Raw genomic sequence first — 18,562 nt, forward strand, 5'->3', positions numbered from 1 at the left:
CAAGACTGCAGCAATAATTCAGACACAGCATGGGTTTGTTAAGGGAAAGTCTTGTCTGACAAATTTGATAGGATATTATGATGGGGTTACAAAGGAACTGGATGCAAAAAATAATTTTGATATCATCTATTTGGATTTCAGGAAAGCTTTTGACACTGTTGCGCATGAAAGACTATTGTACAAATTGGAGCAGAATGGTATTAAGGGTAAATTGCTACAATGGATAAAAGGTTGGTTAAGTGGGAGAAGACAGAGGGTGGTAATCAATGGGTGCTGCTCTTCGTAGACTAATGTTATTAGTGGAGTCCCACAGGGTTCGGTGTTGGGTCCACTGTTGTGGCTTAATGTCGAAGTTTGCAGATGACACAAAGGTTGGCAGGATTGTTAATTACAGTAATGGCAGTGTGCTACTGCAACAGGATCTAGATAATTTGGGCAGATAGGCTAAGAAGTGGCAACTGAAGTTTAACCTTGACAAATGCAAAGTACTGCATATGGATAGAAGTAACCCCAGAGAAACGTACCAACTGAGTGGTACTACACTTAAGGTGGTAGAAAATGAAAAAGACCTGGGAGTAATTGTGTAGTCAGATATGAAGTTTTCTGAGCAATGCAGACAGGCTGGCAGGGCAGGTCATGGGGTTTTGTCAATGATATATAGGAATTTTGCTAGCAGGGAAAAGGAGGTGATTATCCCTCTGTATAAGGCAATGGTCAGGCCACGCCTTGAGTACTGCGTACAGGTCTGGAAGCCTCATTTTAGGAAGGATGGAGATTTACTTGAGCGTGTACAGAGAAGGGCAACAAGATTGGTGAGGGGAATGAAGGGATCCTCTTACCAAGAGAGACTTAAGTTCTGCAAATTGCAGTGGCTGGAGACTAGGCACCTGCGCGGTGATCTGATTGAGGTCTTTAAGGCCTTGAATGGGTTGAGCACGCTGAATTGTGAAGGGATCCTTCCACTTGTTCACCTAAGGGGGGCATAAATTCAAATTAAGAAAAGACAGATGTAGAATAGATGTGCAGAAATTTGCCTTTAGCCAGGGGGTGGTTAATTGCTGGAACAAAACTTCCATCTGTCGTTGTGGAAGTTGATAGGTTGAATAAATTTAAGCAGGAACTGGACAGACATTTGGAGGGAATGGTGTGATTTTTTTTTTTGGCTGATGCTGCATAAGCTCATACACATGCTTTCTTGCATCACATGCCACTATTACTACTACTAATTAGCATTAGTAGAGGCATTTGATGCAAGAAAGCAAGCTTATGCAGCATCAGCCAAAAAAATATACAGTAAAATAAATAAATAAAAAATAACCACTTCCACTTCACCCCTCTGTTCATTCGAAATACCTGTCCAGCTGAGTCTTAAACTTATTTAGGCTATCAACTCCACGACAATTGATGGAAGTCTGTTATACCTACCAACCACCCGCTGGCTAAAGGCAAATTTCCACACATCTTTCTTACATCTGTCTTTCCTCAATTTGAATTTATGCCCTCTCAGGTGATTATTCTGAGCAAGAGGAAGAATCCCATCAGCATTGAGCATGCTCAACCCATTCAAGGCTTTGTACACCTCTATCAGATCACCTCACTGGTGCCTAGTCTCCAGACACTATAATTCGCAAAACTTAAGCCTTTCTTCGTAAGAGCACCCCTTTGTTCGATTCACTAATCTTGTTGCCCTTCTCTGTACTCGTTTCAGCAGCTCTACATCCTTCTTGAAATGAGGCCTCCAGGCCTGTATACAGTACTCTAGGTGTGGCCTGACCATTGCCTTATACAAGGGAATAATCACCTCCTTATCCCTGCTAAAAAAATTCCTATATATCATTGACAATACACCATGAGCTACTCTTGCAGCCCATCTGCACTGCTCAGAGAACTTCATATCTGCCTGCACAACCACCCCCAGGTCCCTTTCATTCTCTACCACTGTCAGTATAGTACCACAGAGTTGATACGTTGCTCTGGGGTTGCTGTTTCCCATATGTAGTACTTTACATTTTTCAATGTTAAACTTCATTTGCCACCTCTCAGCCCATCTACTCAACCTTTCCAGATCCTGTTGCAGCAGCATAGCGTCAGTAGTGTCCTTGACAACCCTGCCAACCTTTGTATCGGCTGCAAACTTGGACATTAAGCTTGATATACCATCATCAATATCATTTATAAATACAGAAAACAATAAAGGACCCAATACTGAACCCTGAGGGACTCCACTAATAACATTAGTCCACGATGAGCAGTGTCCATTGATTACCACTCTCTGTCTTCTCCCCCTCAACCACCCCTTTATCCATAGCAGCAATTTGCCTCCAATGCCACACTGCTCCAATTTGTGCAGCAGTCTTCCATGTGCAACAGTATCAAAAGCCTTTCTAAGATCCAAGTATATAATTTCAAAGTTATTCCCTGCATCCAGTTCTTTTGTGACTGCATCATAGTATCAAATCAAATTGGTCAGGCAAGACTTCCCCTTAACAAAACCATGCTGTGTCCGAGTGCCTCCATGGCACTCGGACACAGCATGGTTTTGTTCTTTAACCAGTGCCTCCATTAATTTTCCTGGAACAGAAGTTAAACTCACAGGTCTATAATTACTTGTGTCAGCCTTTGATCCTCCTTTGTGAATTGGGGTGACATTTGTACAGCTCCAGTCCATGGGTACCTCCCCTGAGTCCAAGGAAGCTCTCATAATTATGACTAAGGGTTTGCTTACTTCCTTTGCTGCCTCCTTTAATATAACTGGATAGATCCCATCCACCCCAGGTGCCTTTCTTGTGATTAACTTCAACAATTTCTCCTCCACTTTACTCTCAGTTATTACAAGATTCTCTAGCTTACTGCCAGAGTTGAATACACCTCTGGCATTCCCTTTGCTGAATAACTCCTCATGTGTGAATGTCGATGCAAAATATTCATTTAGTTTGTTAGCTACCTGAGCAGGATCATCAACAGTTGACCCATCGATATCAAGTGGACCAATCTGATTCATCCCCTTCCTTCTAGAGTTTACGTAAGTAAAGAACTCATTGCTGTTTTTCTTCGCATCCCTTGCCAAGGATTTCTCGTAATCTGCCTTCGCCTGCCTAACTTCCTTTGTAACTTGGTTACAGATCAACTTGTATCTATCATAGGCTTCTGTGTCACGTGTTAATTTGTATGTATCCCATGCATTTTTCTTCTCTGCCATATGCCTCATTAGTTCATCTGACATCCATTTAGGCCTAAACCTTGAACAATATTTCTTAGTTGGTATGTAAAGCCTAGTAGCTTCCAAGATAAGTTCTTTGAATGCTTCCCATTTTGAATTTGCTGTTGTTAACATCATCAGTTGATCCCACTGTATAGAATTTAAATACTGTCTCAGTCCATCGTAGTCGCCTCTACGAAAGCAATACCCCTTCCCTTTACCCCTAATGGTAGTTACCTCTTTGAGTAAATCCCACTTCAGAACACTGTGATCGCTGCCACCTAGTGGTTCATTTATCTTCAGATTCTTAATGCATGAAGAATCACTACTGATAATCAAATCAAGAATATTACTCCCTCTAGTTGCCTCCCGAACATGCTGATGTAGAAAACAATCATCCAATAAATCCACAAAAGCCTTGCAAGTGTGTGAGTGACCAGCCCCCAAATTCCAGTCAATATCTGGGAAATTAAAATCCCCCATTATAAGACTCTCTGATTTACTGGCCCACTCTATTTCTCTGTACAGTTTCTTATTATACTCATCAGAGTCATTAGGCCTATAGCACACTCCTACTCTCAATTTTGATCTCCCAATGCTTATGTCACACCAAACTGACTCGACACTGCACTGTCCAGCGATGTCGACTGGCTTCACTTCCTTGGATTTGATGTGTTTCTTAACTAATAGCATAACCCCTCCTCCCTTCCTATCCTGTCTATCCTTTCTGTAGACATTGTACTCCCCAAATTCCAGTTCTGCATTCCTTATATCTGTGTGACACCACGTCTCTGAAATCCCAACAATATCTGCCTTTGATGTTTTGAGCAATACCTCAAATTCATCAAATTTATTTACTAAGCTCCTAGCATTGGTGTACACGCAAGTATACATGCACCTGCTCTTCCTCTTAGCCACCCTAACACAACCCATGTGTTTACTTGTACCCCCATGATTCCCAGCAGTCTCTGAAGTATCCTGCATCTTATTTTCCAGGCTGCTGCTCATTCCAATAGAAGCAGTGCAAGAATCACTTACTCCTCTGCCAGTGGCTACTGTTAATCTATTAGTCCTTGTATCCCCCCCAATATAGCAGTTTTCCGACCCACCTAACACTGCCTCGATAGCATCAGCAAACATTCTTGCACCCTTTCTATTTAAGTGTATCCCATCCCTGTAGACGCAGTCTCTCCTGTTAACAAGTACAGACCAGGCTGAAAAAAATTCTACCCCCTCGAGCCCTGCACAATCTTTCCAGGGCTGAATTGATCGACAGGGCTCTCATCATATACTCCCTCCTATCGTGTCTGGGCAGAATTGCAGACACTTTCAAATTCAACCCTAATTCACGGCTTTTTTTCAATAGTGACCTGTACTTGTTAAGTAATTCCGCCGGTCTCCTACTCTTAATATCATTAGTGCCAACGTGTACAACTATATCACCTTTTGTGCCCTTAATGTTAATATTGGTTTAGTATTGACAATCATGTTGACGCTAATGAGAAATGTCACACACATAAGGAGGAGTGAACAATACTACACTGTAATTAAGTGATCATGAGCACTGACTGACTGACTGACTGATAAAGTAACTGTTGTTCCACTAGTGTGCCATCTATATTTGTCTGGTAGATTAAAACTGTTAGGGTCAACTTGGGTTTTCTGTATATGGACACATTGCACCAGTTATTGAAGATGCGTTTGTTAATATCAAGGAATCGTGATATAAACATTGTTTTCCATTTTTAGTGGAGAATATTATATTACTCAAACCTATCTAGGTCCTCATCATTGTGATTCTAAAGTATGCAAATGTTGTCCACCCTTTTTAATGGAGAAACCTTGTTCACCATTTTTAATATTATATTATATTAATCAAATTCAAAATGCAATCAAGAATATATTACTCAAATCTATCTAGGTCCCTATCACTGTGGTTTTAAACTATGCAAATGTTGTTGACAAATCTTAACAACAATTTGGAAGCCTTAGGGTTGAAAACTAACACTGTGCATCTTAACTTAGTCATGCAAATATCTGCCTTGTGGAGGAGGGGGGGGACAAAAAAAGAGACCCATGCTTAGGCCTTTTTTTTTTTTTAACATAGAACTCGTTGCTAAATATGGAATATGAGTGACCAATACTGAGATCAAGGGTGTTAAGTGTCCAAGAGAGGTGGGGATGCAAAGATGGACATAATAATACTGTTGAGGGGATTGTTAATGACTCACTATCAAAAGTGATTGTTTCAGTGCTGTTCTTTATGGTTTTAGGGTTGGGGAAATTACTGGTGAGATGACCCCCTAGCCACCAAGCCAGGTTTTGACCTGGATGGTTTTCCCACTCACTATATACTTTGTGATGTTATACTTTCAAAAATGTGGAGGGCTTCAGAATTGTTGGGGTTAAGTGTTTTTGAAACGTTTGATCTATTTACTTTCTTAATACTTTAAGGAACTGCTTCTTTTTTTTCCCCCAGCCATGATAGAGACAACAGGTGTCTGGAAGAACCATTTTTATATCACCAGCATATTTTGCTCTCATCTTTCTATTTTTAAAGATTTCAAGGGAATCAACATCTCACCTTTGGCAATATTGTCAGAGAAGTAAATCCTAGGCAAGGTTGGCAAAATAATGCAAGGAAGCAAGCTTATACAGCACTAGTTAAATAAAAATAAAAATCCAATTTCTTTGCCCATCCCTTCCAGTAATTTATCTAATTCTCTTTTCAATTTATTCAGACTACCCACTTCACACACCATGTGGAATTACTCTTTGAATGAAAGCAAATACCTGAACATCACATTCCAATTCAAATTTATGTCAACTTATGTATGTTGTCTGAGAAAGAGTAGAGATGTCATCAGCATTTAGTTTACTTAACCCATTTAAAGCTTAAACACTTTAACCTGTTCGCTTTGTCAATGCTTAGTTTTTCCCAGATGCTGCAATTTACAGAACTTAAGACTCCCTTGGTCATAGTACCCTTTTATGCCCCTAAACTAGTTTTGTTGATGCCTGCATCTGTTCCAAAAGATCTACACCCTTCCTAAAATGAGTCTTCTAAACCTGTATGTAGTATATTAAAGATGTGGCCTAACTGTTGCCTTTTATGACAAGATAATCACCTCTTTCTCCTTGCTGGCAGAATTTCTGTATATCATTGAAAGAACCCCATGATTTGTCCTGGCAGCCTGTCTGCTTTCTTCAGAGAACTTCTTGTTGGAATGTACAATTATCCTAGGTATTTTTCATTTTCCACTGCTTTCAATTTGGTACCATCTGAATGATATTTGTGCTGGGATTCTTGTTACCCAAATGCAGTATCCTGCTTTTATCAGTGTTAAACCTAATTTGCCATTTTTCAGCCAGCGTGCCTAATTTATTCAGGCTTTGTTGTAGTAGCATACCCTGATTACTGTCATCAACCGTTTTGCCCACCTAAGTAACATAAAGCTCTGTTCTGTGATTTAACGTACTGATTATTCATTGATTTATATGTGTGCATAAATAAACTTAAAGATTTAAATTATCAAGTGTTATATTTTTTTATATTTCCAGAATAACAAAGTTGTAGTTGTTGGATCTCGTGCTCATTTGGAAAAAGAATCTATAGCAAAGGTAGGAGGTGTTTGCTTATTATTTTGTTCTGTAAGATATCTTATTAATCAAAACTATTATGGAAGAAGTGAATAACAGGTTTAAGAGTTAACCTATTTCAGGAATGGGGAAATTCTGATCCAGGCTGATTCATAAATATACTTCTGCTTAATAAGAAATTGATCTGTATTTAAATTTGTTTAGGTGTGAAAATAAATAATAATATATATATAAAAAAAAAAAAAGTCAACATTAACATGTCATAAAAATTTAGTTTTGTTGCCATGTACCCCTTGCCATATTATTGTGCTAGTTTATAAACAACTTTGATTAGTAGAAACTGTTATTTGTGTAACTATGTCTGAAAATTGTTTTACATACTTTGGGAGAATGGAATCAGCTAATATTTGAACAACAGAACACAGTTTTAATAGTCCTTCATAACAGTATAGTTGTTTCACCAGTTGATGCCCCAGTTGGTGAAACCACTTTAATTGTTATGGAGAATTCTGAAGTTGAAACTTGGTGAGCAGAGGAATTCTTAAAAGACTCTTTACGTGGGGTTGTAGTTAGATTTTTAATTTAAAATTTAATGTAAATTGGCCCATGAACACATTGTACAGCTAAAAAACATATAGCCAGTCCACTACTACTACCATTAGAAGTGGCCTACTATAACCATTGTATTTGATGCACCAAGAATTCTCTAGCCAACTTACCTATTTGTCATCAAAAGCAAAGAAAAAAAAAAAAAAAAAAAAAACACATTTGTTGCTAATAGTGAGACTGTGTGCACCAATTTCTCTTTGTTGTTTTTATTTCTTATTATTTGTGATAATTATCGTATTACTTTAGCGTTTCTACCCTTCTCTTTTGCAGCTGCTAGAATTAGCATTTTATACATGCCATCACATCTCACTATTATTAATATTAACGAAAACAAAGTGATTCAAAGGAAGCTGGACTTATTTAGCATCAGTCTTAGAAAACCACTTAATCCCAGTATCTTCTTGGTCTTCCCTTAAATTTCCACAGGTTCTCTAGTTCTGCAAGATTAGGTGGTAAGTTATTCCACTATGTGTCTATGCATTGTTTGTCTCTGTCGTGGTAGCACAGGAGATATATGAGATATATCAACCCTACCCCATCTCTTCCATCATGCAGTATGACTGATGACTTTTGAGGTTATGATGAACATTATGGCGAGATCTGGTCTTCCTTACATTCGAGGGTACAGCTCTAAAACGGTGTTTGCAGGCCGCCGCTAGTTAGTACACGGGACCGAACCTATTGGTAACTCTTTAGGAGGCTTCCAGATCAGCTAGTGTATAATTTTGCTACCTCTACTCTGCCAGACAGTGACTGGAGGGAGTCCAAGTAGTGTGTATGCTGGGGACATTGTCGAGGCCACGTTATGTCAAGGATCTTGGTATATTCTTACCATGTGTATGCCATATCCAAAAATTTCATTACTTCATACAGCATGTCCCCCCCCCCACACACTTTTTCTTACTATTGAATACACCATGACCCCTCAACGTGGGCACCTGTACGTGGTGAGGGGACCTCCCAGTGATGCTGCTGGTTTTCCAGATTAGCATCACTGGGATCCAACGCCCATACCTTGGTTCCAGGGTTACAACATTGGAATCCGGCGTGTGCAGCCGTGCGCCGCGACCCGTGGAAGCGGAAAGGGGGATCCTGGTGGTTGAGGGGCCCAGCCTTAATACACCACTTTGGCCCCTGCTTCGACGAGACGGGTGGTCCCGGACCGGCTCGACTGGGATCAATCGGCGGGTGGTATTATACTGCTAGGGTCAACTGCGTTCCAATAAGTCTCCCTCCCTATGGTCCTGGGACGGGATAAAGACTTATTGGTAACGTGGGTATGGTGTTTTAAGCGAACTCGGCGTCCCATTCGTGTACGCAGTACCTGCTAGTTCACGAGTGGGCGCCCCCTCGTAGGGCTCCGTGGTGGGTGAGGTACTTAGGCATCAGACACTTTCTCTTTACTCCTATGAGTAATTTAAATCTTTCTTCTGGGGCCCCAACAAGGCCCCTACCTAATCGAGACGAAATCAATGAAAATACCTCTGCAAAAAGAGCCAGAACTGAGGATACACCACCACCATCTGTGACACCGCTTTTCCTCATTCTCCATTCCACCGGAGAACAGACACTCGGGAAAATGTCACCCTTTTTCATCCAGAAAGGATTAGAAGGGTTGACAGGATCTCCAAAATCTGTAAAAAGGCTACGTTCTGGAGACATTTTAGTCGAAGCTGCAAACCAAAAACATGCACAGCAACTACTGAAAGCCACATCGTTAGGGGGACTACCTATCGTCGTTACCCCCCATAAAACCTTGAATTTCTCACGCGGTGTTATATCAGAGTGGGATCTTCTTCATGTTTCTGAAGAAGAGATCTGCTCTGAACTTAAAGACCAAGGAGTGACGGCTGTCAAAAGAATATCGATGCGGAAGGATGGGAATCTCGTCCCTACCCGAGTTCTCATCGTAACGTTTAACACCCCACGGCCTCCAAGTTCCATAAAAGCAGGCTATTTAAACTGCCCAGTGAGGGTTTATATCCCCAACCCACTGAGGTGTTTTAAATGCCAAAAGTATGGCCACTCTCAAACAGCTTGTCGTGGCAACCCCGCCTGTGCTCGCTGTGGTGCTAAAGACCACGAGAGCAAGGAATGTTTAGCTTCCAAGCCAAGTTGTACAAACTGCCAAGGGGAACACCCTGCATACTCTCGAGCATGCCAGCGGTGGAAAGAGGAGAAGGAAATTCAGAAACTAAAAACAGAGCTAAACATCTCCTATCAGGAGGCCAGAAGACGCATCCAACCTATAAATAGCGCCAAGCCCTCATATGCCCAGAAAGCTTCTGGGAAAAGTACCATTGGTACTCAGACTGATATGAGTATTCTACCAAGGGAGTCTTTTACCCCCATTGCGCGCTATTTATTAAGTTCCGAAAAGCCCACCCAAAAATCACAGTCAGCCGCCACTGCTATATCCGTACCTCCTAGTGCTCCACCACTTCCAAAACAGAGTACTAAAGAAACCAAGAAGAAAGGGGAACAGACATCTACAATTCAAGAGACAATGGATGTCGAAAATAAGGAGGTACAGGACGACCCTGTCCTGGAACTCTTTGCGAAAGACGAAGAAGAAATGGATACAGGCCAACGTCCAGTCTTTCCAAAGAGAGATAAACCCAGGACTGAGAAAATGAAGCCCTCAGCCCTTCGGAAGCCACCAGACGGACCCAGTAAATCAAAATAATGGGTACATTTAAATTTCTCCAATGGAATTGCCGTGGATTTCGTAGAAATAGAGATGACATCAAGGCTCTCCTGAGTAAGCATGAACCAACTTGCTTTTGCTTACAGGAGACGTATTTAAAGGCAAACGAGGACCCTTACTTACGTAACTGCTCAGTTATTCGCAGTGACAGAGCTGGGGATGGACCTGCCCACGGAGGAGTCGCTCTCCTTGTGGGTAACCATAACCCCTTTCAAGTTGTGCTTCTCACCACTAATCTGGAGGCTGTAGCAGTTCGTCTTACAGTTGGGTTCCTTTTAACTGTTTGCTCCATATATTTGCCACCTGGGAACGACACCGCCCAGGCAGACCTTGATGATCTCATTAAGCAACTGCCACCCCCTTTCCTATTATTAGGGGATTTTAATGGGCATAATCCGCTGTGGGGTAGTCCTGACATCAACAGAAGGGGTCGGATTATCGAGCGATTGCTTGAAAACAATGACCTGGCCCTTCTAAATGTGGGATCTAACACCTTTTTCCACACGGCTACCCGTACATTTACTGCCATTGATCTTTCCATCTGCTCCTCTTCCCTCCTGCCTCTGAGTACATGGGAGGTTGAAGATAACCTTTATGGTAGTGATCACTTCCCCGTGTTATCCACCATTTCAAATGGGAGACAATGTCATCAGTCGCGGATACCACGTTGGAAGATCGATCATGCCGACTGGAATGCCTTTCGTCATCTGGCAACATTTAATACCACTATAGTCGGCCAGGAGCCAATTAATGAGGCAGTAAAAGACATCACAGAAAGTATAGTCCAGGCAGCAGCAGTTGCAATTCCCAGGACATCGTCCCGCTTTCCACGTTTTCCAAAACCATGGTGGAATGGAGAATGCACAGCAGCTAGGAAGGCTCAAAACAAAGCATGGGGAATATTTCGTCGTTACCCCACCACAGATAATTTAATAGCCTTTAAACGTGCACGTGCCAAAGCACGGTACATTAGACGTCAGAGCCAAAAAGAATCTTGGATCAAATTTACATCTTCCCTTACACGGGCCGCCAATCCCAAAGCCATCTGGGACAAAGTTCGGAAAATGAAGGGCAAATATAACTCACACCGTTCATCGATCCTGGAACATAATGGATGTACAATTGCAGATCTAACTGCAATTGCAAATACTCTAGGGGAGACATTTGCTAAAGTGTCTTCAGAAACTGCTTACCCCCCAGAGTTTCTCGCACACAAGCAGAGAGCAGAAAAACATCAACTAAAGCTGTCCTCTAACAATCGCGAGGAATACAATCAGCCCTTTATACAGTGGGAGCTGAAAGCAGCACTCTCGCTATCCAAGGCGAGTGCTGTTGGGCCGGACGACATCCATTATGAGATGATAAAACACCTTTCATCTGAATCTATGGATCATTTGCTCCGTCTCTACAATAGAATATATACTGAAGAGACATTTCCGGACACATGGCATATGGCAACCGTCCTTCCCTTTCCGAAACCTGGAAAGGATCCAAAAATACCAAAAAATTATCGTCCTATCGCTCTGACGAGCTGCTTGTGCAAGATTCTGGAAAGAATGGTCAATGCTCGTCTTTTGTGGTATTTAGAAGCTAACGACCTTCTTTCCAGAATACAGTGTGGCTTCCGAAGGAACAGGTCAGCACTTGACCATTTAATCCGCTTGGAAACATCTATACGTGATGCTTTCCTGAAACGTGAGCACCAGGTGTCGGTTTTCTTTGATATGGAAAAAGCGTACGACACGGCTTGGAGATATGGAATTCTAAAAGACATACATAACTTTGGTCTTAGAGGACACATTGCCCTCTTTATCAAAAACTTTCTTACAGACCGGTCTTTCCAAGTTCGTGTAGGATCCACCCTCTCCCGGCCATTCTGCCAAGAAGAGGGAGTTCCACAAGGATCAGTTTTAAGCGTTACGCTTTTTGCAATCAAAGTTAACTCTATAACTGAACAACTTCCTCCAACCGTAAACAGTGCCCTCTTTGTAGATGACTTTAGCATCTTTTTGCAATCATGCAATATGAGGGTCATTGAAAGGCAATTGCAGCATGCCATAGACCACGTCAACTCTTGGGCAGTGACTAATGGGTTTAGGTTCTCGCCACAGAAGACAGTCTGCGTACACTTTTGTCGCAAACGGAACCTTCACCCTGAACCAGAACTAAAACTCGGACAAGACATCATTCCAGTAGCACCCGAGACAAAATTCTTGGGGCTCATTTTCGACAAGAAGTTGACATTTTTACCTTATATTCGTCAACTGCGGACAAGGTGCACAAGAGGGTTGAATCTTCTACGCTCTATTTCCTCGAATAAATGGGAAGCAGACCGCTCCACTTTACTCAGCCTCTACCGTGCACTTGTCCGATCTAAACTAGACTATGGGTCCCAAGTGTACGCATCGGCTAGAAACAGTGTACTTAGGTGGCTGGACCCAGTTCACCACCAAGCCATTCGTATCGCTACTGGAGCATTTAGAACATCCCCTATCCAGAGTTTATATGTTGAAGCAACTGAACCGTCACTGTCATTTCGACGAAAGCAATTGTCTTTAAAATATACGCTTAAATTAAAATCCCTGCCAGACAACCCTACGTGGACATCTGTTTTCAAGCCACAATGGGAAAACCTATATAACACTCGTCAGACTGCCAATCGGCCTTTTGGTATCCGTGTCCAAGAGCTGCTCAGAGAGCTCAACATCATGGTAGACAATGTTGCCCAGTCACCAAGGCAACCACTTCCACCCTGGCATGCTCGCCTACCATCGTGCGACTTCTCCCTTAAAAATTGGGGTAAGTCCATAACTCCATCTTCTATCTACCACCAACTCTATGCTGCCCACCGGGCCGAATACTCCGACTTCTTGCCTGTCTTCACTGATGGCTCGAAGTCGGAGTTGTCTGTTGGATCTGCTGCTATCTTTCCAGGTCTTTCTATATCTGGAAAGATTCCCCAACAATGCAGCATATATACAGCTGAGTTGTATGCTATAGAGTTAGCCTTGGACCACATTAAAACCCATAGGTATCAAAAGTGTATGGTATACACTGATTCTCTAAGTACACTGCAGGCTTTATCGGGTAGGAGGTATAATCCTCATCCATTTGTGACCCGGATTCAGCAGACGTTGCATTCCTTGTTTGAGTGTTCATTTGACATTCGTTTCTGCTGGATTCCAAGCCACATTGGGATAGTGGGAAATGAACTGGCAGATGCTGCGGCCAGGTCACCCGAACCCCACAACACTTATTGCCTGCTAGTCCCCTATACAGACTACAGGCAGTTAATACATGATAAATTACTGTCCCAATGGCAACAATCCTGGAATGAGCAAGTCACAAACAAGCTCTATCAGATAAAGCCTGTAATCCGACATTGGCAGTCTAGTCTGCGCAGGAATCGCAGAGAGGAAGTTGTTTTAGCTCGTCTCCGCATAGGACACAGTCATCTTACACATGCTTTTTAGCTGAGGGCAGATGACTGTCCTATGTGTGAGAATTGTGACACCTATTTAAGCATACGCCACATTTTAACCGAGTGTCCACGTTTTAGACACGAACGTGATTTCTATTTTACCGCTTTTAGTCCTCTGGCTGAGCTTTATACACTCAGTCAGATTTTATCCGACAATGACAATGTGTCTGCTGTTTTTAACTTTTTAAAATCAGTAAACCTTTTTAATCGAATTTAAAATTCATTTGGCATTCCTTTGTTCATATGTTTTGTATTTTTACTCCTTTTATATCTCGACATGGTGGCCTAACTACTTAGGTCACTGAATGTTTTCACTTTTATATATGACCGGTATTTGGCGCATTATAGCCTCAGTTGCTGATGCGCCAATAAACTCCAAACCAAACCAAACCAAAATACACCATGAATTGTCAAACTAATAGAGTAAGCTTTATCTGCAAAAAGATCTAAACCTCCCAAATACTTCCTAGTTCATTTCACAAATATACGTAGTCTCAATTCTAATCTCAACGACATCCATTTCCACTTGCAATCTGCCAAACCCCATGTACTATTTCTGACAGAATCTCAGTTATCGGTTGATTCAACTACTGTTCATCAAGACATATTCTTGAGTAATATGTTTAATGGTTTGTCTTTCAGCACTGCAGTCACACTGTAGGGAAGATATTTTATTTCACTTGTAAAGCAAATCTGCACAAATTTCATGATTAATTTGTATCTGGTTTAGTGTTATCCAAGTCTTATGAGGCAAGTCGAATCCAGCTAGTTTTTCTGTTGTGCATAGTAGATTACTATACTCTGAAGGCAGGAACAAGTTCCATTCACGTGACCATCAGTCAGTCAGATTAAAATTGTCAGCTATTAGATTTGCAGCTGTTCTAATTGGGGATGTCTGGAGCAAAGTCTGTTAATACTTATAATACTTAAATCAGCAACATCTTCGTGAATAGGTAGTTGTGAGTTTTCAGATATCTTATGGTATTTCCTGACCAATGCTTTGGATCTATGAAGTTTTGGTGGAGGTGTGACTTAGAATAGTAAGCCATTGAGTAGGTGTGGACTTGATTGTTCCTGAGATTAAGCCCATGGTATTATTCGGTTGTATATCAATCATTTTAACATGTGGGCCATATTCAGCTGTAGCGTAGACAAAACTAATGGCTGAGCAGCAAAGAGGCATTGCTCTGGAACCCTGTTATACAACATAATTTCTGGAGGATGTTATTTCTGGTTTTCAATTTTGTGGCACTCTTTAACATATGTGTTTTAAAAGACAAAGTTCTATCAAGTATTACACCCAGGTACTTGGGTTATCTGTTATTTGTAGGAGAGAATTATCAAAGTACACCCTAAGATCTGTGGTAATCATTTTATTGTTAAGATGGAAACGACCAATCTCTGTTTTATTCATGCTGGATTGGAGCCTCCATTTATGAAAGTAATTTCCAAAAGTATTTAAGTTGTTTGTAAGCATTTCTTCTGTTTTTTGCGTGGACATATGTCTTGTAGCTAATGGTGAGTCATCAGCATATCCAGATTTTCTCGACCTCATTGTAGGCATATTGGCAATATACAGACCTCTTGTAACAATTTGAATCATTAAATACGATTTTAAAGACATCCACAAAAGAAATGAAATATATATGAATTACAGTTCTGTTAACAGTTTTCACAAGTGGATAGGAAATCTTATTAGTATGTAATTATAAAATAGAAAACTCTGCCAAAAAAAAAAAGTCACTTTTACTTGGAGTAACAGTATGATATTGGTAACAAGCATGTGTGTGTCATATGAATTGATTAGAAATTAGTTTGTATAGCAAACTAATGATGGCCAGAGGACCCAGCTGCTAAAGAAAAGTGAAATGCATGCTTTCTCATTATAAGAAGGTTTTTCTCAAATGTTATTCTTATGCAATAATTTTGAACCTTCAGCACATTAATAGAAATAAGGATATGTTTTATAGATATTAAACTACTTGTTATAAGTCTGAATATAAAGCAAACCATAGTTTATATGATTAATTTTTAAGAAACTATTTGATCAATTTTTTACAGAGAGGGAGGGCAGTCAGTCAGGGAAAGATATTTCCTTTTTTTAAAATATGATATAATGACTAAAAAAATTGCTATATAATTCTTGAAAAAATATAAGAATTAAAAATTATTATTTTTTTGTAGCGTGCATTTTTTCGGACCTTTCTTATGTATGGATTTCACTATCTGGTATGGATGCTCGCAGTTAGAAAGATACGTGACACACAATGTGGCTTCAAACTTTTTACACGGTGTGCAGCTCAACCTTTGTTTCTCTCTATTCATGTGGAAAGATGGTAAGTGGCTAACAAATCCCAATATGAGGAGCAGTGAATAAGTATTTACACTCACCTAGAAATATTTGAGTTAGTGATTTTAAACTTATCTGGCAATTACATCTTTCTCTATGTAACTACTTTCTAGAGCTACACATTTTTCCCATCTATGGATAAGCTCCTTCAAGCCATTTTAAAAAGAACTAAAGGCAAACTTCCACACATCTGTGCAGAAGTTTGCCTTTAGCCATCGCGGGTAGTTGATTGCTAGAACAATCTCCAGAAGCTACAATTTGCAGAACTTGAGCCTTTCTTCATAACCCTCAGGGGTTCACATCTGTAAGTATGGGCTTGGCACACCCAGAGTCCTGAGCTGGATATCATCATTCTTCTCTTTCTTGGTGATTCCCTTCTACTTCTCTCTCTCTCTCTCTCTCTGGGTGATTCAGAATTTTTTTTTTTTTTTTGCCTAGTGCAACATAAGCTTCAGGCTTCCTTGCACCATATGGCTAATAATAATAATAATAATAAGAGGACCCCTTTGTTCCTTTCACCAGTCTTGTTGCCTTTCTCTGTACTCATTCTAGCAACTCTATATCCTTCCTAAAATGAGGCTTCTAGACCTGTACGCACTACTCAAGGTGTGGCCTGACCATTGCCTTATATAAGGGGATAATCATCTCCTTATCCTTGCTTGCAAAATTCCTGTATATCATTGACAAGACCCCATGACCTACTCTGGCAGCCTATCTGCACTGCTCAGAAAATTTATCCCCCAGGTCTCTTTCATTCTCCACTACTCCGAGTGTAACACCACCCAGTTGGTACATCTCTGGGGTTACTGCTACCCACATGCAGCATTTGACAAGGTTAAACTTCAGTTGCCACTTCTCAGCCCATCTACCAAACTTTTCCAGATCCTGTTGCAGCAGCATACAGTCATTACTGTTATTAACAACCCTGCCAACCTTCGTATCATCTACAAACTTTGACATGAAGCTTGATATACATACATCAATATCATTTATGTAGGTATATCAAGGGCCCAACACTGAACTCAGAGTATGTGCATCCCACGCATTTTTCTTCTCTGCCACAAGTCTCTTAGTTCATCTGACACCATTTGGGCTGAAACCTAAAGCAGTATTTCTTAGTTGGAAAAAAAACCTAGCAGCTTCCAAAATTGCTTCCTTGAATGCTTCCCATTTAGAATTTGTTGTTGGTCCCACTGTATAGAACCTAAAAAAATCTCTTAGACAACTGTAGTCACCTTTATGAAAGCAAAAATCCTTCCCTTTATCCCTGATGGTAGTTACACCTTTAAGTAAATCCCACATCAGTACACTGATCGCTGCCACCTAGTGGTTCCTTTATCTGTAAATTCTTAATGCATGAATAATCATTGCTGATAATCAGATCAAGAATGTTACTCCCTCTTGTTGCCTCTCTAACATGCTGCTGTAGAAAACAATCATCCAATAAATCCATAAAAGCCTTGTTATTATGTGAGTGACCAAATGTTCCAGTCGATATCTGGAAAGTTAAAATCCCCCATTATTAAGACCCTCTGATTTATGGCCCTCTCTATTTCTCTGTATAATTGTTCATTGTACTCATCAGAGTCATTAGGCCTATAACAAACCTCTACCCTCATTTTTTCTTTCCCAGTGCTTATGCCACACAAAACTGACTCAACATTGTACTGTCCATCTATGTCAACTGGATGCAGTTCCTTAGATTTTGTGTTTCTTAACTAACAGCATAACCCCTCCTCCCTTCCTATCCTGTGTATCCTTTCTGTATACATTGTACTCCCAAAATTCCAATTCTGCACCCCTTATATCCGAGTGGCATCACGTCTCTGATATCCCAACAACATCCGCCTTGGATGTCTTAACCAGCACTTCAAATTCATCAAATTTATATACTCCTAGCATTGGTGCAAGTATACATGCACCTGTTCTTACTCTTAGTTACTCTAATTCTGTTTTCCTTGTTATTTCCATATCTAGGCTGCCATCCTTTGTTAATACACTTCCTAGGTAAAATTTTTCACCACTTCCAACATTTCATTCCCTCATTTTATCCCTTTTACACTCACTTCTCCTACTCTGACCATCACCATCTCTTTGCTTTTTTTGGTTACTTATCTTTAGACCATACTCACTGACTACATTTTCCCATTGTGTTTGTTTTTCTTGAAGTTTTTCCTCTTTGTTTGCCCTGAGGACAACATCATCTGCAAACACAGCTGTTCCACCTTTTTTATCATCCACCGCTACAAGGATATTGACCATGACAATAATAAAAAGTAATGTGACAATACTCTACCCTGTCGAAGTCCGTTGGACAATGGAAACCACTCTGAGTCCCCAAATTTTGTCCTCACACAACTTTCACACTTTGAATACATATTTTTAATCATCACAACCTCCTCTCTGTCTATTACCATTTTCTCCAGACTTTCCCACACTTTTTCTTTTTGCACACTATCATATGCCTTTTCAAAGTCAAAAAATACCAGAAAGAGGCTCTCTGCAAACTCCCAATGTGTTTCTAGCAATTCTCTTACAGCAAATATCAAGTGAATTGTTGATCTTCCTCTTCTAAATCCATACCGTTCTTCCCTCATTCTCTCTTCTATTTTATTC

At 40.6% G+C, this 18,562-nt stretch overlaps 1 protein-coding gene across 2 annotated transcripts in view; it reads left to right on the plus strand.

Annotated features, from left to right (window-relative positions):
- The window catches only part of wol (Dolichyl-phosphate beta-glucosyltransferase wollknaeuel), a 117,410-nt gene that overhangs the window by 82,390 nt on the left and 16,458 nt on the right, over nt 1-18,562 (plus strand). For both annotated transcript variants that reach the window (XM_090388006.1, XM_090388007.1), the window contains 2 exons: nt 6,761-6,820; nt 15,781-15,932. In XM_090388006.1, the coding sequence (XP_090244132.1) occupies nt 6,761-6,820; nt 15,781-15,932 (212 nt within the window). The remainder of the gene's footprint in view (nt 1-6,760; nt 6,821-15,780; nt 15,933-18,562) is intronic.

This window comes from Mastigoproctus giganteus, chromosome 13 (assembly GCF_048544385.1).
Source record: "Mastigoproctus giganteus isolate SK-2022 chromosome 13, ASM4854438v1, whole genome shotgun sequence".
In the NCBI taxonomy this organism is placed as follows: Eukaryota; Metazoa; Arthropoda; class Arachnida; order Uropygi; family Thelyphonidae; genus Mastigoproctus; species Mastigoproctus giganteus.